This window comes from Vigna radiata, chromosome 7 (assembly GCF_000741045.1).
Source record: "Vigna radiata var. radiata cultivar VC1973A chromosome 7, Vradiata_ver6, whole genome shotgun sequence".
NCBI classification, from domain to species: Eukaryota; Viridiplantae; Streptophyta; class Magnoliopsida; order Fabales; family Fabaceae; genus Vigna; species Vigna radiata.
In genome coordinates, this window is record NC_028357.1 from 42724822 (window position 1) to 42746851 (window position 22030).

Here is a 22030-nt window from a genome sequence, read left to right on the forward strand (position 1 = left end):
CAGGAAATCACGCATAAAAGAATCTCATATTTATTCGCATTAGTGGTTTTGATTACAAGTTATTTACAGAACTCTTCTATTCTGTGCTTAGATTTACTACGCTGAAATAAGCTAAGAAAAAGTTAGAAAATAAATGCATTGAAAGAATGTAAAACACGCAAAACGAAATAGAATTGTTATCGTGTTATGCGAGGAGAAAGCGATTATATCAATATATCCTCTATTTAATTATTATTTTTATTTGTACAATTATTTATAATATAATTATTTTAATAATATATTACGATAAAATGAATAATTAAATAAAATTATTAAAATAATTAATAAAACAAATAAATAAATTAAATTTTTTGTTAATATATTTTATATTATGCAAATAAAAAATTAAAATAAAATCTAGAAGTAATAAATAAATAATTTAAATTTTAATATTTCGTAAAGTAATATATTTTAAAATATAAATTTTATTTATTACGATTTAATATTAATTTAAATTTTATTTTAACTCTACTTTATATTTTAAACCTATTTTTGTATCAAATTATTTTTAAAAAAATTAAATTTTAAATACATACAGAATTTATTCTATTCAAACATTCCCATTTACTGCAACTTTTTACTTGTTTATCATTATCTTTCACTTCTGCATCCTCTTGGCTTCCTTTCTTTTTGTGCTATGCTTTTATGCCCGGTACCTATAAAATGGTTTTTATCTAAACACATATCTGAAAAAGACATAAAATATCATATTCTTACCCCAGGACGTCCCAGGAATAAGATAAAACAGACAGTCAAATAAAAAAAAAATTACAGCGAAGAAACAGAACATCACCACCGCCATTGTTTAGAAACGTGTTTAGACATTGTCACACATTACGAGAATAAATTAGACTTCATATTTGATACCAGAGCGTCTCAATCATCTTAGTGGCCAAGTCAAAATTACATGGCAGGTAGAGAAGAACGAGTTAAATATTTGATTATACAACATATTCTTTATAACATGGCGAGCGAGTGTGTAACTCTTCCAATAGTTTTTCAACATAAATGTTATACCAAACGCAAAGATAGAAAAATAGAGTTCGAATCGCACAAAACCTCACTTGAATTCAATAAAAGGGTGCTTGGTAATAATAGCCTCCAAATTGTGGCATTCCATAAGGCATCACAGGTTGCGGTGCAGTGACATAGTAACCAGGAGGAGCACCACCAACTCTAGTCAAACCCACTTGCCCTTGCATCCCATCCATCCCATATTGCTTCCACACCTGTTGCTCCTGCACAAGCAACTGCTGCTTCCTATCCATGTCTGCGATTTGCACGTATGAAGGTGGCGGCACCGATAACGATGCTGCAAAAGGATCCTGCGCTCCTACAGCTTTAACTGTTCCATCCGGAGCAGGCAAAGCCAGAATTGGAGTTCCCCTCTTCCCAAGTCCAGGCAGTGCCACACTACTAGCACTGCCGCCACTTAGCTCACTTGTGCTAACGTGTTGCCTCACAGCCCCTTGATCATACATCCCGTTCAGTAACAACGGATCAAACCCCCCTGCCAATTCAGCCTTCTGCTTTGACAACTTACTACTATTCTCCACCAATGCCACTTCCCAATCTGCTTTACCAACTTCAGCAGCTGCTGTTTCCCATGCAGATTTCACTTCTGATTCCTCGTTTGAAGGAAATGCCTCCCAGGAACCTTCACCCTTCACTGTTGCAGGCCCAGAGAACAATGCCAAAGCCATCTTATTCCCTTGATCGTCAGCTGAAACCCCATCATCCCTGAGATCCACCAGATCACTTGTCTCCTTTTCAGAACCAACCACCTTATTCGGCTTTGCAACTGAAGGTGCTTCTGGAGCTCTGAAACCCTCACTTTCCGGTGCTGGAAGAGCCTTCACCTCATTCATATTTTCCTCTGGCTCTGACTCATTCGCAGTTATTACCTTCATCTCTAATTTCCTCTCGGGGCTCTTTGACCTGTTACTCATCTCCTTCAAGAAACCCTCCAGCGTCCCCAGAAGCTTGTCAGTGATCCTCTGCACTTCAGGGTACTCAGAAGACCTTGCGATTCCCGTATCCTTACACCAACCATAGAACCCCACCAACTCATCCATCATCTTGGCAGCACCCACATAGGAATCAAAAGCCTTCACACAATGCACATACTCCATCTCCGTGAACCGATCCAACAACACCCCCAAAACATCACAAACCTCAATATACAACTTAAAACTATCCCTCACAACCTGGTAAAGCGCAACTAGCACCAACCTATTGTTCTTGGCAGCACCAATGGGCCTACAGCCCAAGACACGATCAAGCATCTTCAGCAAATGCTTCAACCTTTCCAAAACCCTCTCAGCTCTCATTTCCCTCACAGGAGTAACCTCACTCCTCTTATTACTCTCGTCCTCTCTCTCTTCCCTAAACTCCTCAGATTCAACACCGCCTCTGAGCTTCCTCCGATACGCCACAAACTCAACCTTCTCATCAAGATACAACGCGTAAAGCCTCACGAACCCTGCGTGATCCCAAGAACTAGAATGCGCCTCATCTCTGAAATCAGACATGTTGAGAATCCTGGTCCCTCGGCCCGTGGCATGCACGATCTCCTCCTCAAACGCGGGATGACCATCCACCAGGAGTCTATGAACAAGCATAAGAGCCTTAACAGCCACAATCCAATCACGAGTCTTTGTAAGCCTCTTGGAAATGGTGATCAGAGAAGCACTGATGTAGCCTCTGGAATGCGATGTCAAAGTGAGGATTTCTCTGATGTATTTGTCATCAGCAGGAACCTCTTCATGGCTTGTGGCTTTGACGATCAAGACTTCGAGGTCAGGGGCCAAATTACCTGCGACTTTGGCTATGCTGATGCTGGTTTGGTCCTTCACCACACCGATCGCCTTGCGGATTGTGCTCGATGCCATAATGGGTGCTTGATTCGCTTTGCGGAAGCGAAATTCAGATCAAATTTCAGATTTTTATTTTTGTGGGATTGGTCTTAAGGTTACCTGAGTGTGATGGAGACAGAGGGTGGAACAGTCTGCGAAGGGGACGCGAATTTGTTCTCTTGTGTTAGTGGATAAAGTGGTGGGTTGTGTTTTTTTGTGTGCAGTGTGATCAAATCAATGCAGCTTGCGTATGTTTGTTTAACTTATGACCTGTGAGTTGTAACAGAAACAAAGTGAAAGAGAAAGAGAAAGAGAAGATAAGAGAAGAGAAGAAAGAAGAGAGAAGCTCAAGACAAAGCGGAGATTGCGAAACCGCGTAATAAATGGGGGAAAGGATTTTGATTGTCTACGTTTTTTTATTATTTTCACTTTATTTAAAATTAAAGTCACCAATTACTTTATCAACCACTTAAATGATCTCCTATTATTCATATAATAAATAATTTAATTAAACCATTATTTAATATTGTGTGAGTCTCTATGTTTTGTATTAATAAATAATTAGGAGTAAGTTTTTCATAACTAATAAAAATATGGTAATATTTTTTATAATATTTTCTATAAAATAGTGTTAAGTGTTATTATTACAAAAGTAAGATAAAATACTCCTATTCTTAAATATTTACGGATAAAAATTAATACAGATAGTTGAGATGTATGCATATTTATTATTTGTGATAATAAATATTTTAATATTTATTTATAAACTAATTAAATGCAGATATCATATTATTACTAATTTGTAGTTATTTATTACTTGTAAAAAAATTAAAATAAAATTTAATTTGTATTTTATTAAGTTAAATTTAATTTATATTTTATTAAATTAAATTTAATTAAATTTTTAATTTGTATTTAATATAATTTATATTATCATTTTATTTAGATCTTGTTTTAAAAATTCATAAAATATATATATTAAATATTTGTCGATATTTAATATATTCACTAATTTTAAAATATTTTTAAATGAATATATAAAAGGTTTGCGTCATGAAATTTAAGTTTATTAAAGATTGTTTTTATTAATTTTCGTTATTATTATCTTAAAGTACTTACTTATATAGTTACATACAACTTTATAAACTTTATATATTCTAATTAAATTGTCTAATGATAGGAGGGTGTCGGCGAAACGGGTCGTGCTGACGTTGTTATGCACTCAACGGATGAAAAGTATAGTAAACACTTTATTTTTGTTTTTGAAATAGTAAAGAATTAAAATATCTTTTCCTTTACATGTATTTTTGCTGTGGGATCCTCCACTTTTTGCAAAATATCTGCATATAACTTATTTCATTAGTTTAATTCAATTTCTTAACTCTAAAACCTAGTTATATATATAACATTGATTAATTTTTAACATATTGTACTGACGTTTGAAATGTTTATTTAATATTTAAACGGATAGAAATATTATTTATAAAATGATTAGTTTAAAATTAAAAATTTGTGGAGGCATTTGTATAAGGATAATGATTTTATTTAATCACATATCTTACGCTATAAGAAAAATGATAGCATCTAATTGGGCATGGGAAAGCCTGTGGGACGTGCGATCAAAGTAAACGTCCATTGTGTTAAGATCCTTTCAAAACAAATATATAAATCTTTAAAAGAAAAAAAAAATATAAATTAAAAGATAGAAATTAATGAGAGTTCCTTTTCAATTAATCTTCGTTTTTCAGATTGTAATCTGAAAAGTAATCTTCACATCAGTGCACAGTAACAGACCCGCCGTTGAAGTTTAGAATTCCGGCGAGTCATGTTTTTGCTCCGCGTCCACTCAGTGGACGCCGACCACCCTCTCGATCCCCAAACCATCTTCCGATCCCATTCCCAATCCAACAACCCTAAATTCAGCGAACGCAGAGGCGCACTCCACTTGTTCCGAACCTCTCCCCGCTCCTCCCTCCCAACCCAAACCTCCCCCTCCACTCTCCTTTTCATCCTCGCCGTCCCCAACTACCTCTCCTTCCACGACTTCATCCCCTTCTGCGGGCCCCACCTCGACAACTTTTACCACCTTCTCTTCATCAGGTTCCCTTCATTTCCACTCTCTCCCTCCCTTTCGTGCAAACCCTAACTAACCATTCATTTTCTTGTTTCATGCAGGAACGACGGCACGGAAGATCGCTATAGCGTGTTGATAAAGTTTGCCGATCAGTTCGCCGCCGATGAATTTTACAGCTATTTCAATGGCAGGAAATTTTCTCCCGCCGAGGTGAATTAATCTTGATAACCTTTTCTCATTTCAATTTTGTTTTCTGTTTCCGAACTTTCAAATGATAATCAAGTTTTAGGCAGAGGTGTGCCATATTTTGTTTTTGCAATCCGTGGAGTATTCGGAGTATGCAGAAGTCGCTGGGACTCCTCCTCCTGGTTGTACGGAAATACCAACTTGCCCAGTTTGTCTTGGTGAGTTTAGAGACTCTCTCTCTCTCTCTCTCTCTCTCTCTCTCTCTCTGTTTTCTCTTTGTCCCTGGCAATGATGTGAGGAATTGGTTATGGGTTTATGTATTTTACTTCTACTTTAACGCTAGAGAGGTTGGACCCTGATACAAGTGGAATAATGACAACACTTTGTGATCACTCATTTCAATGCCCATGTGTCTCCAAATGGACGTACTTGTCTTGCCAGGTATTTACGTTGTTCATACCTTTAAATCATTTTTCCACGTTTCGTTACACTTCTGGTTTTTCTTGGCGTAGGTGATTCTAAATTCTTAACGTGTTGGTTTAAAATCAACTCTAGACTTGATGAGAGGCTCCATTCATGTTGGAAAAGTTGTTTTTGGGTTGTATAGGCTAACTATGAAACAATCTGGAGGTTAATTACCAGTGTGTTTGGTAGAGCGGGATGAAATAGATGAAGTGAAACCAAGTAGGTAAGAAGAGAAAGAAAGAGAAGTAAATAAGAGATAGAGAAAAAGTACAGTTTGGTTTGAGAGAAATAGAGTAAAATAGAGTAAAATAGGAAAAGGAGAAAAAATTTGCTTTTCTTATGTTGTTTTACACAACATAATTGATATGACTTTGTGAGGACGATTACCACGCATACTTTTGCATCCAAGCGAGGAAGTTTTTAGCCATGAATCCCACATGTTCTTTTAAAGAGTGCTTCAGCTTTTTAACTAGGGAAAGACATATAGACCCTCTCACTTATCTTCTCTTCTTCTCATATCTGTTCAGTGTACAGATAACAGGTTGTCATAAGCTCCTTATTCTGTAACATAATATGCTTGATGGGTTGTCTTTCGAGTTAAAAGTATCTTGTAAATTTGGTTAGATATCTCATCAGTTATCATCATGATATATCTGGATTTCACACTAAGTCCCAAATGAATAGTGTGAGGTGGGCGGAAACTTATAGAAAAAATGTTTTGATCTCGTCTTCTCAAATTCTTGCATCGAGATGGACTGTAGTGTAGACTCTTATTGATGCACATTCAGGATATTAAGAATCCGGAGTTTATTGTTCGTTTTGATTTCTTAAAAATGAGGAAGTAGATGGTCGAAGAGTTATGCCTATGGGAAACTAAAATATTAGATTTTGAACTCTATAATTAAGCATACATATGCATGAATTTTTCTATCAACAATCATAACTTCTCACTCTTTTGTCTGAAGTGCACTTCACTATCTCACATTAGTGAAGACAAATCCTTATGATTTGTTCACTTTGAGAAAATAATTTCTGTTTTTATTTCTTGTTTTTGCTTTTAATTTTAAGTACCACCCTGCTTTTGAATTGTATATTGTTTTATGTCATGTTCATTATGCTGTAATTTCCTGCACCAAAAGTCACATGAAAGCTGTGCTTTTATTTGGAGCACAGTTGAAAGGATTGCCTTATTGATGAAGAATTCTATTCTAAAGAGCCTTTGCTGTTTATATTTTAGGTTTGTCAATTCTGTCAGCAACAGGATGAGAAACCAAATTGTTTCATTTGTGGAACTATAGATGATCTTTGGGTTTGTATGATTTGTGGGTTTGTTGGATGTGGAAGGTAAACATTACATTTCTTATATTTTAACTGATAACTTGTGTATGAAAGCCCCTAATTAAGCAATTCACAATTCATTGAACCTGATATGTCATACTTTTGTTTTGTCGGGGAAGACTTTAACGCTGAATTTTCTTTTTTATCTAGATATAAAGAAGGGCATGCTATTCAGCATTGGAAAGATACTCAGCATTGCTATTCTCTTGATTTTAAAACACAACAAATTTGGGATTATGTGGGTGACAGCTATGTACACCGATTGAACCAGAACCAATCTAAAATTGATGGCAAGTTGGAGGAGACGAATTTTCGCTGTATGTCACTGGAAGGAGATTGTGATACGTGTGAATGTCCTGAAGATTTAGGAATTAACGGGGCCCTTTTCAACAGCAAAGTTGAAACAGTATGTTTCTCTTATGTCATACACGGAACTCTTGTATTTCGTTTTGTCTTCTATTCATGAATATTATATCCTCCTACATGGTTATCAAACTCTCAAGTTAACTCTTAAACTCTTACGAGTTTATGTTCCCAGACATGGCTTCCGAGTTAACTCGGAAGTAAACTCTTTTTTGCGTAAACTCTGTAGAATTAATTGTGAAATCGGTAGGATCTTATAGAATCGCGAGTTTGGAGCGATTCTACGAGCTTGAAAGGGAGAAAAATTAAGAAAAACAAGGTTATATTGTCTTTTTTTTATTATATATTTAATGAAATGCATCAAAATTAATGACAATAATCCAAGTATTTATGTTTTACAATATTTATTTTTATGAACTATATATCTATAAATTTTATTTATTTAAAGTTATATAATTTTGTAAACTTATTTGAATTAAGATATTATTTATATAGTATTTTTCATCTGAAGTAAACTCTTACGAGTTTACGAGTCGAGTGTACGAGTCGAGTTTAATCGACTCTCACGAGTTTACGTAAACTCGCGAGTTTGATAACCTTGTCCTCCTACATTTTCTCTCACTACTAATGCTCCTACATTCTAAAAGGAAAAAAATATCCAATAATTTTTATTTTCCCGAAGCATCAACTGTGTTCATTTTTGCATTCAACACTTCATAAAAGTATATGGGTAGAATTAGCAGGTGGGTATACCATCATCTTTATTTATGCTAAAACCTGCTTCGACAAATTAACCTGAAATAGCAAAATTAGACATCTCTGGTATACTTTCATATGACTACCACTAGACACCCATTGAACATAGCCCTTGGTGCAAATACTATCTTATAGACATAGGCTCAAATAATTAATTGGAATAGATTATGTGGAAGAAATTTTAAAAGGCAAATTGTATGAAAGTTATAAAATCATTTAATGATCCCACATCTCAACAGCTTGTTGTTTAGTATGTGGTACGTGATGTATCTTGTCCCTTGCTGTTAGCATCTTACTCTTAATTTTTCACTTTCACTGTCCTGCATGGTCACTAATTGATTTTTAAATATGAGAACAGATTGTGGATGAATACAACCGTCTTCTTACGTCTCAGTTGGAGACACAAAGACAAGTGAGTTAACATTTTTTCCTTAAATTTCTTTCTTTGAGAAATATGAATAAAAAGGAGTCTTTGAATTGGATGTACAGAACTGTATATTATTATTTATGACTTCAACTTTGTCTGAACTTACATGTTCTTGGAGTGTCATTGGAGGGTAATGAACTTACTATTCGTGTGGGTTGGGATTAGGAACACTGAGGCTGGTTGCTTTGTCTTATGATGAATGGCTTTGGCACAATTGCTATTGATACTCTCCATATGTTGTTGGTCTTTGATGAAATAATACTGGTGGTGGTGTTTAGTAATGTTAATACTTTATTCGTTTCAGTATTATGAATCTTTACTAGTAGAGGCAAGAAGTAAAATGGAAAGTTCCATGACTGAAGCAGTGGAGAAAGCTGCAGCTTCTGAAATGCAAGATATCCAAAATGAACTGGAAAAGTGGACAGAAGAAAGAAATGCCATTGCTGAGGTAAGTTCTTTGTTCTACATTGCATTTGGTATGTTATTTACTTAAATTCAAGCTATTTAGCTATTCTTTCTGACCTTAGGTCAATCAGAAACTCATAAAAAATCAAGAGATTTGGCGAAAGAAAGTTAAAGAGGCTGAAGAGAGGTATATCTGCATTTATATTTTTCATATAGTTTAAATTTGTACTCTAGCAGTAAACAATACATTTTCACTTCACCAACACTTCATTCTGATACCTGTCTAAATATATTATCTTGTAGGGAAGCTGCATCAACTAAAGCGATGAATGAGAGGATAATTGATTTGGAGGAACAGGTATTACAATTAGCTATAATGATTCTTCGTACGGAAATTCTCCAAAGATATTGTTCTTTGACGCGTTGAATTAAATATGATATACAGATTAGAGATATCAAGATCTTTCTGGAAGCGCAAAAAACAATTGATAAAATGTCAGATTCAAATGGAATCAAGGATGGAACAGTCCTACCTGTGGCTTATGAGTCTTCTCCAGGTCACAAAAAGAGAAATAAAAAGTCTGGTCGAAGGCGGAATTAGTTGCAACCTAAACCAGAAGACTAGTTCGTTCGAACTTATGGATCTTGTTTTTAGGAATAGAAAGACGGCAGTACTCAAAATCTTTTGATGGTATATAGAAGTAGAACCAATTCATGGCCTTGGATGGTTGTTTGCATGTTTTAGACGTTGTCAACAGTTTATTCAACGAATTTCGAAGTTCTAAGCAAATACCAGCCTGATTTTTTTTTTACCGAGTTAAATTCATAAAGATACACGAATGATATGAACCTTTACTCCATATTTAACGAATCAGATATTATTTCTAAGTCTTCATAAATTTTAACCCTCGTATACTTTCCGTTAAAGTGGCAAGGGATAGTTCTGCTCTTGACAATGATTGAATTCCCTCCATTTCCATCTCCATCGTTCTTTAGTCTCTACACTTCACAACGAGAATAGTGTTCGTTTAAAGCAAATAGTAAATTTATGATATTCATTTAGAGCATAAATGGAAAGGTTAGTAGTTCAATACTTTTGCAAATTATTTTTAGCAAATTCGATATTGTTGTGTAAAATTATTATAAATCCCTCATGGAATGTAGAAAGATAAACAAACAAAAGGGAACAAAGAAGATAGAAGAAAACATGAAAATAGAAAGCAAAAGAAAATGCACGAACAGAGGAACTCAACGTGAATTTCTTCCTTTAATTTTCTTTTTTAATGTAATTTCATCCATATTTGATTAAAGAGGGCGCCCCTCTTTACCGTAGTAGTCATCTGAATTCTGATAATTGTTATTGCTAAATCTGAATGAACCATAAACGAAAATCCATTAATGAAGCCATGGTTGCCTGAAACATTCAACCAACTCATAAGGATGGTTCTAAAAGAATCTTTGCATAGAAGGAAAAAGTAAAACTGAATATAACAATAGGTTACTTTAGCTGGAAAAAAAAAAAACTATAACTAGTTCACTATATATATATTATATATATATATATATATATTAAAAAAAATACTACACAAAGAAAGGTAGGACCAAAGGAAAAAAAATAATAAGAATGACCCTCCACTCTGCAACACCCCAGCCGAATTTACGCCAGTAATCCTATGTGTCTGCCAGTGCCAATGCCTATCCCAGGAGCATAAATTGGTTAGGAAAGGTGATTGGTTCAATTGATTTGTCCTAACCTACAAACAAACACCTAGGTTCCGCAGCTTCCCTTTGCAAACCCGAATAGAGGCACCAGGGAGCGGGATCATATGCAACCAAACACACACTCAAAGGTCCTTTTAGAGAAGAAAGTACTACATCATCATCATCATCTTAATGTCCGTCCATCATCTTTGGGGTTGCTCTGAAGCAGCCGCACCTGAAGTAGTGCTAGGACCAGCACCGTTCTCGTTTGGAGGTGGAGTACCCCATTTTGCTTCTGTCTCTAGGGGTTCAAGTACATGTACTCCCCCATCCGTAAGTCCTAAAGCAAATTGATTTGGTTCAGAGGGATGTGCAGCAATCACAACTGGATACACTCTCAAGCTGTCAAAAAGAATTTTATCAGGTATCAGAAAATCAAATATCAATAACAGATCTTTCATTGCAATTCATAATAAAACGCACCTTGGGTTGGGATGGAGATAAGCAGTTTGACTAATTCTACATCTTAATCTGAGCGCCGGGACAGTAAGAATGCCAACACTTCCATCCTCAAAGCTTACATATATTGACTGACTATCGCACGAGTATGTTGCATGTGTGATTGGATTATTTTCCCGCGACGAAAACTAATCATACAGAAAAAAAAAAAAAAAACGAAGCACAATGTTATTAAACTAACAGAGATCACGTTGAAATGAAGAAAGCCAAATAGAGCTAATAATTAAATAAGCATACAACATATATTATATATAAGTAGCGCACACCTGCTTTATACATTCCAACTTTGGTGCCTCGTATAAGGCTATTTGAGTTTCATGAACAGCCAGTAAATGTGTCTGGTCTTGATGAAATTGGACCCGAGTATCTGCAAGAGGTGCTGGAGGTCGCCCACTGGGCATCTGTAGGAACCTACTTGCTTGTTTTTCCCATCCATCTGTGCTCCAAACACACAACTGTTGACATAAAGAAAATAAGTGAACGCCTTAATGATTTCTATTCAATATAACTTAAATGATTTTCAACATTCTTCCAAAAGCAGTCACTATAAGAAGTCTCTTTCACCCAGTCATATACCTTTAGAATTCCTATTAATAAAAAAGAAAAAAAAAATAGCAAATGACTGCAGTGGAACAGAGAAGACACATAGCAAACATTTCTGGCAGCTACGGAAAACAAAAAGCCCTTTCTTCCATGAAGGCCGCTTCAGCTATTAGTATCTACTGACAAAACAGCTAAAACTTAAATTCCTTACCTGAGAATCAGCTCCGGATGATACAAGCACATTGAGAACGTGAGAAAAGGCAAGACCGGTGATTCTCTTCTGATGACCTTTTAGCTTGGTTTTGACCTACATGGAAACAAAATTAAACAAGAAAAAAGGTAAGTGCCAATTTTTTTAAAATACCCACAATGAATGAAACTAAAACTGATATCTTTAGGCAGAGTTTAGGAGGGAGGGGGGAAGAAGAGGCTAATATCGATTTTTAAAAATCACTAAATTATGAAACTTAACCAACAGCTCTAATCTCGATCATGAACAGAATAATACCTCATCCACTCGAACATTATATATTTGTATGGAAGAGTCATCCATGCCAATGGCAATAATATTGTTGTCTTGAGGATGAAATGCAAGAAATGTAGCAGCTGGTGGAGGCGGCATGAAAGTTGTCATTGTCTGTAGTTGATATTCACAGAAATTAATGTGACCGCAATATACAATTGCAACAAAAATTAAAGAAAGAAGCAACGGTCAGGGAATGCTAAAATAAACCATCAAAAGGATGCTTGCCGAAATACTGGAATAGATTATAGTCTGTCCATTTTGGCAATATTGCTAAAAGGTCAAAGGATAGGGACTACTAAAAACATAAGCACCACTATGCTGTCTCTCGAACACAGCCATACAAAAGTAGAAGCAAGGAGTAAGAAGACATATTAGGCTCCAAACTACTTTATAACCCAACTGAAGTAGTCAAGTGGTTGGCAGACAGTTAAGAGTGGACTATTGTTGAAAAAAGAAATTATATATATATAGGACAGAATTATTGATATCAACTAAATTAACCACTTTCCTTGATTATGATGAATTAGGTAGTTGAATCTTATAAATAAGAGTGGAGGAAGTATAATATAAGAACATCCAAAATGAAAGCTACATACCTTAAAGGTCATCATATTAAACAGGGAAATTTTCCCCCCTGAAGCAGACAGAACATATGAGTCATTCTTTGACAGCGCAAAGCATGACACAGCATCCTCTGGGTTAGTATCACTTATATCATTAGTCATCAACATTCCACTAGATGGTTGCCATAGTTGTGGTAGAATGTTTGCAGATGCCTAAATAAGAAATACATGTTTTAACAATCTTATGGACATTAACACGTTGAAATGTAATCACAAACAAGAATAATAGATGCTAATTACCTTCCCGGAAGGATTCCGCTCATTTCTCTGCCATTTCCAAAGCTTGTGAACAGCATTTGTTGCCAAGGCCAAAATTGCAACCCCCTGATTTGTATAAATTAACCTAGAAACCTGAAACAATATTAAAAAATATTAAATGTATAACCAGTTGAACAATTATTATAAACTTGTAATTAGAAATATGCAACCTAAAAGAATAAAAAAAAGGATGAGGACAATATCCCCACTAAAACATTGAACACAACATGCAAACAGAAAACCTATATAGGCAAGATATCGAATAATATATTTATTTTGCTGATATTTTGTGATTCAATAGGGAAGTGGATGATGAATTCATCGGTGATAATACAATACAAGTTTATGCATTGCCTTCACATGCCCCCAAAAAATATAACATATATGATTCTAGTATGTCTAACAATACCCTCATTGATGACAAACTATCAGGAAGTTTCAGGGAGCGGCACTGTGACGGTTCATTAATTTCTGTCAGCTTCCATATCTTAGATTTATCCACAGCTTCATCAACAATTCTTGGTTTCACATCAGCTAAACTTCGTGTATCATTATTCTACAAAGAAAAATAGAATAATATTAAACAAGAGAAAAAGAATCCTCGTTCATTAACTGAGTTATGGGTGAAAAAACTCACAATCCCAACCATTGCTGCTACAGGAGGAGCTCTCTCGGCAAGGCTTGTTCCAACAGTTACATTGGTAGAAGGAAAAGCTCCAATAGTAGGTGCCTGAATTAACATGAAGGATTCAGAAGGATATGCTTGCAGAAGATTAACTAAATATTAATAGCTTTACCTTCACAACAGCCGCAGAAGCAACTCTAGAAGCATCAAATGTACGATTCTCCACTGTCCGAAGCAGCCTAATTCCTTCCGCATTGGCAAGAATTTTAACTCCATTGTCATTTGTGGAGACAGCCAACAATATTCCATCCTTGTTAAATCTAATACAGGGAGATGCCTGCATATTTCAAAGGCGTGTATTATTAAATAATGAATTTATCACTAAATGAATAAAACACAATGTTAGTCCTGTAATTACCTGTAATCCCCCATCCGCATCAACACTTGTTAACAAGTTTGTATTATCCATGTCCCAGAATTTGATCATAAACTCATCACCAGCAACCAAGAACCGATTCTTAGTAGTATCAAATTGAACAACACCTGCGGATCTCTTCCCAAGACCATGATATGTACGCTTCACAGCTCCTTCACTTTCATTCCATTCCACTAGATATGATTCTCCTTCTTTATTCGTGCCACATGAGAACAGTCTACAAACAGACATAAAATAATTAAACTACTTCATGCATCAACAGTGCAACTGAAAATATAAGAGGCAAAGGCAAATAATTATCTCTGAACCTTGTTCCATCAGCACTATATGCCATTGTAGTAGATGAATGACCAGGTGCATCATAGTCAACCCTAGAACCCATGTTATCATACAACCATGCCTTTATTTTTCCATCAGTTGCAGTTGAGAAGATGAACTACAGCGCCATATCAGAATACAGTTGAAAGTTTTATAACACATTCAAAAACATAAATATAAATAAAAACAAATTAAAAGAAGTATTTTGTTATCAAGGCCACAACAATTTGAAAAAACAAGAACAAGTAGTCTTCCAGACAGAAAAAATATTTGTACATGTTGTAATGCTATTATTGATCAAGCATAAACCAGTTGACCACTGTATGGCTCACAGAGAACTAACATATACTATGAATTATATAACCTGAATAGAACTTGAAATCATATTTTTGTTTTGGGTGTGGCAAAGAACTCTGTCAGCCAGGGAAACGTTGATTTTGGAGAGGAAATTCGTTAAATTGAATTATAAGCATTTTATTTGAAAAGGAATTCCATTTCTAAATACATCCCCACTCCCCCAAATTCTGATTTCAGATCCAAAAAATTAAAACATTCACTATTCCACATTTCAGGAAAAACCTGCTGGAGCTAGAGTTGTGACTGCACAAACATCATCTTAAACAAATTGAAAGGACATAACTTCGGATAAGAAATATTCCACATGTAAGCTCTCTGAAAACTAGAATATTAATAGACAAACATGTGAATATACAGAGGTTGACTAATTATAGGCACAAGACTACGTTTGTCCTTTGCAGTGAACACATTTGAGCGAGATTACAACTTCAAAAGTATCTACAAAATTTCTCTTTTGTTTTAGTGTGTTTGTCTGACTGCTCCCTGCACATTTTTTTTTCTTTTTCAATTTTTCATTTGACTAAGTTCTCAATTTAGAAAAATGGACATGTGCACATACAAACATACATACACACTTGTATAAGTTATTACCTGAATACTTTCTTTGTGATGAGGGCATACAGAGTATACGGGAGCTTCGTGACCCTCAAAAGTATACTGTTTTGCACCAGTAACAGCATCCCATACCTGCAAAATTCTTGAATAGTTAAAACCGATTTCTACTGATATTGATTGCTATTACAAAATGCACCAACTAACTAACCTTAATGATCCTATCCTCTCCACAGGTCACAACACAGAGCTGTTTGTTTGGATAAGAAAAAGCAAGATCATTGACACTCCCAGTATGAGCTTCAATCTGAACCACAAAAACTTATCAAGCGGATTAGTGGCGGGTCCTTTGCTCTCAATGTACAGAATGGACAAAAACAGGAACAGAAAGAAATTTAATAGAAAAATAATGAGCTTATAAAAATTTTAATGGGAGTCAAAGGGACAAAACAAACCTCCAGGTGGTTTCTTAGATCATCCCCACCATGATATGAATATATGTGAACAATATGTTTAGAATAAGCAACACCTGAAATATCAGTGAGGATAAATCAGACTTTATGTCCTAGTAAATGTGTGCTCCAGGAAAAAAACACAAACATCACAACACATGCATTAGAACATACTGCAAAGTGTTCCATCAGGGCTCCACACCACCCGGTTGACTGATGCCGAGTAATCATTAGAAAGAGATGCCTATGAAAAAAATCAGGGAATTAGCCATCACCACACAACAAGCAGTCTTCAAAAAACAATACAAAACTATGCAGAATTGACAAATTTCATTTTGAGTCATACTTGTAAAGCTACAGAGCATGCTCCAAGTTCCCAGACTTTAAAATTTTTATGTGCAATCCTTTCACGGCTGCCTATATCCCACACCATGACATCACCCATGCTTGTTCCAACTAACAATCAACAGAAATTAATAAGCAAATATGCACAAAATAAAATCAAGGGATATTACAACATACAACAAAAAGAAACAGAAGAAATTATCAGGAAAAACTGACACACCAAAAAGGGGCTTACCAAGAAGTAGAATTTGCTGAAGTGGGTGGAAATCCATACTTTTGACAATTGAACCTTGGCTGAGAGTCATCACAACAGTCTTGGGCAAGTCGTCAGAGGAATAAGAGCTCTGACCATGGCTCTGGCTCGAGTATGCAACCGGAAGCAAATTTACTGGTAGATTACTGACCTGGAAAAACATTTACCAGAGACCAATCATATACAATGAGCTATAACTCTAATAAGCTGGTAGACTTTTCATTGCAAAGAGTAAGGAGGATAAAACTCAGAACTCAGAATAGAAAAACAAGTTGCTGCATTAGATAACACAGCAACATAAATTACATGAATCACCTAAGCTGTACAGGAAAACTCTGTTCTATACTTAATTATTTGTTGAATAAAATATTGACAGAGATGAAAACCACTTGTTATTCAGTTGTGCTCTCGATCTGCTAACAAACATGACAAATGGTTCTCCAAAAAGCATTTTCGAACACATTTTGGATTTTGAAAACTAGAAGAAAAAATGTCAATAGAACTCTGTTGTAAAAGTGGACCATGTGAAAACACAAAACAAAGGACATTTCCAGGCAAACGCTGATTAAATATTCCCTTCCCAATTCCGTAATTGAAGAATCAATATCTAAGCAGTCCCCAAATAGACTGCAATTAAGGCAAATACTCTTGTACAATCTTAGAATTTAAACTTAGCAATTAACTTAATGCTATAAAACCTACTTAAAAGGTGTGGTGAACAGCCTAAATATTATATGGACTGCATTGGTCATATATCTGTTGGCCTAACGGTTATACACATAGGACAGCCTAAATACGTCTCCTCAAAGCTTCACTTAAGGCAGAAAACCCAGAGAGGATGCAATTAAACCGAGTTAGCGGTAAGCACATTTCAGGCAGCTTTGCAATAATTAGGACATGCAATGATGATAGTATATTAAGATCAGGGTGCCAAACTCAGACACTACCACAAGGTAATTTGTGATGCCAAGTCTTCCTGTTACACAAACTTGTAAAGTTTCAACCACCAAAACAGACACAAACAAGTGCCCAAGCACACAAACAACAATGAAACAAATGAATACTCGAGTATAAATAAGAACCAAACTTTCATTTTTAAATTAAACATATAAAACAGAGAAAATAGAAAGCAGCTACTGTACTTCATCTGATATTCCAAAAGGTCTTGTTCTCTTCAATACATGATCTGAATCTGCAGTTTGATAGTCCATAGCTGGGTTATTGGTAGGAGGGGTTCTGGGGCGCTTTAAAATAGCCGCTAGCATTATCACAAGTAGAAATCCAAAACAAAAGAAAATCAGTCTGGTTATCTATGATGTAACATTAGCTGCAATTGAATACTGCATATGTTTTCTCCGTCGTGATATAAGTGAATATACTGGTCAATAGTTGACCAGATATTGTAATATATAGCTGATGTCTACTCTCTGGCCATGTTTTATAAGAAACACTAAGAAAACAGTTACTTATGGACTTACCTGCAGTATTAGCTGCGGCCAAACCTATGGGTCCAGCAGAAGCTGAAGGGTGTGGAACAGGAGAAGGGTTTGCCATCCAGCCAGCAAGGGATGTCGGAAGAGCGGCTGGCGTGGGCTGAAATGGCTAAAGATGTATACCGAGTCAGAAATAGAAAAAAGACTTTACTAGTAAAACAAAAATGAATCATATCTTGTTGTTTTACTTACACCATGAGCACCAAGTGGTGGGAAACCTCCAGCCTTTGGGACAGCGCCCATTAATGGATTGGTAACAGGGGATGGGGCTCGCGCACCATTTGGTTGGCCACAACTATGGTCCACAAAAAGGGTCTTTATGTCAGGGTTAGGCCTTGGGTTCTTACAAAGTTGATGCTGCCAATTTAAACTGCAAGTCAATACAAATAAAAAAAAAAAAAAAAAAAAATTAGTATCATCAGTTATCACCGAACGGATTGATTAAATTGACACGAGTTGTTTAAGAACCTCTGATTAATTAGTGTCCGTAATCTGGAGTTCTTTAAGGTTGGAAATTGAAGTTTATCACGAAACAGGGGGTTAGCTTCTATTAATTTCTTCAGTTCAGCCAGCATTATGCCTCTGGCAGATTTTGTATCTCCATACTTTGATAGTTGTTCATTATGTCTGCAAAATTATAATACCCACATTATAAACCAGGAAAAAAAACATTTATAAACCAGGTAAAAATGCAAGAAATCCAAGGGTGACCGTCTTCATACCTAAAGTTATCCAAAGTCAACAACTGTGTGATTTCCTTAAAAAGCTCTTCATTAAATGCAGCAAATACTTTTAAGTCCTTCACTAAAATCTCAACAGCTTTTGCTCGATCTTGCCTGCGATAATATTGTTCCCATTCAAGTAAAAAAATGACTAAGCAGTAAGCAGATTGGAAGAGAATAACACAGCTAAACGCGACAGACAACATACTTGTCCAATGCTTCTAAGTACTTCTGCTTCCGTATCTCAAAGAAAATCTTCATGGAGTATCTGTTGTCATCCACCTTGGTAAAACCAGACAAGTACTTCTCCACCTCATCCCACTCTCCATTCGTCACCATATCCTCAAAATACCTCATGTTGAAGAAAAATCCTGATTCTTGCTCCAATCTTCACGTTCACAAATTCACATATATATAAAATATAAATTGACAATTTAAATTAAGAAGACTGAAACATTTAAATTTTCGTAAACTGGCGTACTTGTGAACAGTCTCCTTAAATTTCTCTTCATCTAGAAACTGAAGTATGAGAAAAACAAGTTCTCTGCTGAGGGAAGACATGACGGTGCCTTCAACAAAAAACCGCACGAAAGATCTAGAACAGAACAGATCAACAATACCTGAACATCGAAAAACATAATTAAACCGACGATACATCAAAACCCACAAATTCATCAAAATACGTATATACAAGCACATCACAATCACAAGGAACTCTAAATTGGAGAGAAAAATCGTGCTAGAAGAGACAAAATGAGAGGGCGAAGGAGCTCTCACCTGCCAGAGAATCCCTGGCGCAGATCGAGAGGGTCGGAGCAGAACGAGAATGGCGAGGGAGGGTTTCAGTATTTTTCTCGCTCTACTTTCTCTCTCTAACTTTTCTTGTGTTGGAGCTCTTCTGGTTGAGTATTTATACAAGAACAAGAAAAAGGGGGCTAGGGATTTGAAGAAGAAGGAAGAGAACACGGAGATAGACAAAGAGAGAAGAGAAGAATTGTTGTGAGCAACGAAATTATGGTATCAGACAGTTTAAATAGCGTGTGCGCGAGAACGAGATGAGATGGAATCATGACTTTATTATATCATAACTATAAGTAGTTAGATAAGTCAAAGTACTTATCATGTCTCTAATAAGCGAAATTGCTTATACAGCTATTACATGGTATGTGCTTATCAAGAGTCGTAGATTTGGATTTATTTCCGGGTGGACACGCCCTGTTTTCAACCTCGGTAACATTCATTACTATTTTCTAATTTTTGCTATGAGCCATAATGGTCATTTATTAAACATTAATTTAATAATTGAAATTTCGAAAATAAAAAAATAAAAGAAAATGAAGAAATTTATTATGTTGTGGGCATATTTGTGTGGGTGGTGAGTTTGCTCTATTTGGATGTTTTTGTGTGTAGGTAGGTGGTGTGTGTGGTCTGATTTGGGAGAGATTTTTGAAAGTGTTTGTTATTAAAAGAAAGAAATGGAATTTATTTTTGTTTGTTTTTTATTAATTGAAAAAAGGCAAGATATTTGTTATATTAATACAGGAAAAATATTTGACCTTTTTTTGCCCTGTTGAGGAAGATTAAGACGTTATTGGCAAAAGTAAAGTTAGTATTATTTGATGTATGGTGGGTCCCATGTTATCATCTACTCGTTTAATTTGAAAAGGTCACCTCCAGTCACACCCACTTGCAAGCCACTAACAAGCAGTTATAACTGTTCAGGTAAAACTAAAATAATAATAATAATAAATAGATGATAATGTTTTAAAAAATTAATAAATTTATCATCATGTATTAATTTGTAATTAAGAATAACGTAAAATTATTTTGTACTTTCCACACATTCTACGCTAAAATAAATTAATGAATACATTAATGTTTATGACATAATCAACGCATAAAATTCTTTAATTAAAATATTTTATAGTTTTAATTAGCTTTAATTGAACAGTAAATATTTATATCTCTTTATGATATTTATTTATTTGACTTTGAATTGGTGTGATGCTTTTATTTAGTAAATTAACTGCATGTATGTGTAAAACTGTCTTTATTTCTAAACGATTTTAGTAAATAATTTAAAATAAGAATAAAAACTAATGTATTTATCCAATATTTATATTAATGAGTGTAATAATAGTTTTCTTTTTTATCATTAAATATTTATTATTTTCTTTCTTAGGTCATATAACTATGTATAACAAGCAAACCGCATTGTCTTTATACCTTTTCTTTGTTTTTTTTTATTATTTTATTGACCCTTATTTTAATCATAAAAAAATAATAAGAAGTCACTAAAAAAGCACATATTAATTATGCCTGTATAGTGATTAATATAAAATACTCTTATTTTCCAACAAGATCTCAAGATTTTAAAATATTTTCTTAAAATATTTTAAATTAATACATATTCAATTACTCTATTAAGACATGTAACCTAATCTATTTCAGTATAATAAAAATTATATATAAAATTAATTAATTTTATTGAATACACATATAATATTGTATATAATGAAAAAAAAATATTCACTTAACTCAAAATATAAATAAAAGAATAATAATAAATTAATTAAAGACAAAATATCTATATATAATGTGTAATAATTTAATATATTAAAAATATTTATTTTTGATACGAGTAGTATTATATTAGTAATGATCTGTGACATAAAAGTGTATCGAACCATAAAAATTTCTTACACAATAAATTTGAAAGTTATTTCCTGTAAATTTCTTGTTACAAATTATTTGTAAGAGCCTTATTTTTAAAGGCCATTGGGCCTTAGGAAGGGCAGTCAGGCTCATCAAACCAAGGCACTTGAGCCTTGAGGGACTTAGCCAAAAATCAGGAAAATATTTCAGCTCTTCCTTTTCTCTCACTAGAACCTTGCCCTAACTCAAGTGCTCTGACTTCTCTCTAGGTTTCCCGCCATTTCCACCTATTGAATCCTAATTTGGTGGTGTTTCCTTGTTCCTGGAGTCAAGAGCTACAAAACTATCCCTGATCATAGAGCAGCCCTGGCCTGGTCCAGTCAGTTGTGACTAGTCATATGTGTTGGTGTCGAAGGTGAGTCTGATGCATTAGACATCTGTTCTCTCTCCGGTGACCAATTGGGGTAAGAGAAAGATTAGGAAAAATATAGAGTTCTTAAGCTACTTATATAACCAGCAAGAAAATTGGGTAGTGAGGTGAGGTTAGGAGTAAACATTCTATAAAAATGAATAATTTAACAAGTAATTTCATAATTAAGGAAACATTGTAAATTATTTTGAGATAATATGTATCATAGTATATTATATTATTGATATATAGATTATATATATATATAATACATAACATGATGAATATATATACATATTACATGTACGCAACATATATATTTTAGTTAATGTAAG

At 34.7% G+C, this 22030-nt stretch overlaps 3 protein-coding genes across 4 annotated transcripts; 1 reads left to right on the forward strand and 2 right to left on the reverse strand.

The window, feature by feature from the left end:
* Positions 1-954: 954 nt before the first annotated feature.
* LOC106765551 (putative clathrin assembly protein At2g25430) lies at positions 955-3286 on the reverse strand. Its single transcript, XM_014650218.2, has one exon. It carries the CDS (start codon positions 2928-2930, stop codon positions 1110-1112), a length of 1821 nt encoding a protein of 606 aa, XP_014505704.1. The 5' UTR covers positions 2931-3286; the 3' UTR covers positions 955-1109.
* Positions 3287-4593: 1307 nt separating this feature from the next.
* On the forward strand, positions 4594-9748 carry LOC106765581 (BRCA1-associated protein). Its single transcript, XM_014650259.2, has 11 exons — positions 4594-4994; positions 5070-5178; positions 5258-5372; positions 5498-5595; positions 6857-6963; positions 7108-7363; positions 8435-8488; positions 8808-8951; positions 9031-9095; positions 9212-9266; positions 9354-9748. Exons 1-11 carry the CDS (start codon positions 4720-4722, stop codon positions 9507-9509), a joined length of 1434 nt encoding a protein of 477 aa, XP_014505745.1. The 5' UTR covers positions 4594-4719; the 3' UTR covers positions 9510-9748.
* A 704-nt stretch (positions 9749-10452) lies between these two features.
* On the reverse strand, positions 10453-19658 carry LOC106768445 (topless-related protein 4). Of its 2 annotated transcripts, none has more exons than XM_014653613.2 (26): positions 19409-19658; positions 19113-19251; positions 18840-19019; positions 18632-18745; positions 18378-18536; positions 18102-18279; positions 17895-18009; positions 17559-17674; positions 16399-16567; positions 16165-16274; positions 15993-16062; positions 15822-15895; positions 15578-15673; positions 15406-15501; positions 14448-14575; positions 14122-14356; positions 13876-14040; positions 13716-13808; positions 13488-13634; positions 13061-13171; positions 12794-12973; positions 12180-12308; positions 11883-11978; positions 11395-11583; positions 11093-11256; positions 10453-11011 (listed from the first exon to the last, which is right to left on the reverse strand). In XM_014653613.2, the coding sequence occupies exons 2-26, from the start codon at positions 19190-19192 to the stop codon at positions 10813-10815; spliced, it is 3393 nt and encodes a 1130-aa protein (XP_014509099.1). In that variant the 5' UTR covers positions 19193-19251; positions 19409-19658; the 3' UTR covers positions 10453-10812. The 2 variants fall into 2 exon arrangements, with proteins under 2 accessions (XP_014509099.1, XP_014509098.1); XM_014653612.2 differs by having other exon boundaries at positions 17895-18018; positions 19409-19657.
* Positions 19659-22030: the final 2372 nt, after the last annotated feature.

Coding starts and splice junctions, on each gene's coding strand:
- LOC106765551 (XM_014650218.2), bottom strand. CDS start 2,930: ATGGCATCGAGCACAATCCGCAAGGCGATCGGTGTGGTGAAGGACCAA.
- LOC106765581 (XM_014650259.2), top strand. CDS start 4,720: ATGTTTTTGCTCCGCGTCCACTCAGTGGACGCCGACCACCCTCTCGAT. Junction 4,995..5,069: donor TACCACCTTCTCTTCATCAG/GTTCCCTTCATT, acceptor TGTTTCATGCAG/GAACGACGGCACGGAAGATC. Junction 5,596..6,856: donor GGACGTACTTGTCTTGCCAG/GTATTTACGTTG, acceptor TTTATATTTTAG/GTTTGTCAATTCTGTCAGCA.
- LOC106768445 (XM_014653612.2), bottom strand. CDS start 19,192: ATGTCTTCCCTCAGCAGAGAACTTGTTTTTCTCATACTTCAGTTTCTA. Junction 12,974..13,060: donor AGCGGAATCCTTCCGGGAAG/GTAATTAGCATC, acceptor TTTCTTATTTAG/GCATCTGCAAACATTCTACC. Junction 11,979..12,179: donor ATAATGTTCGAGTGGATGAG/GTATTATTCTGT, acceptor GTTTCCATGTAG/GTCAAAACCAAGCTAAAAGG.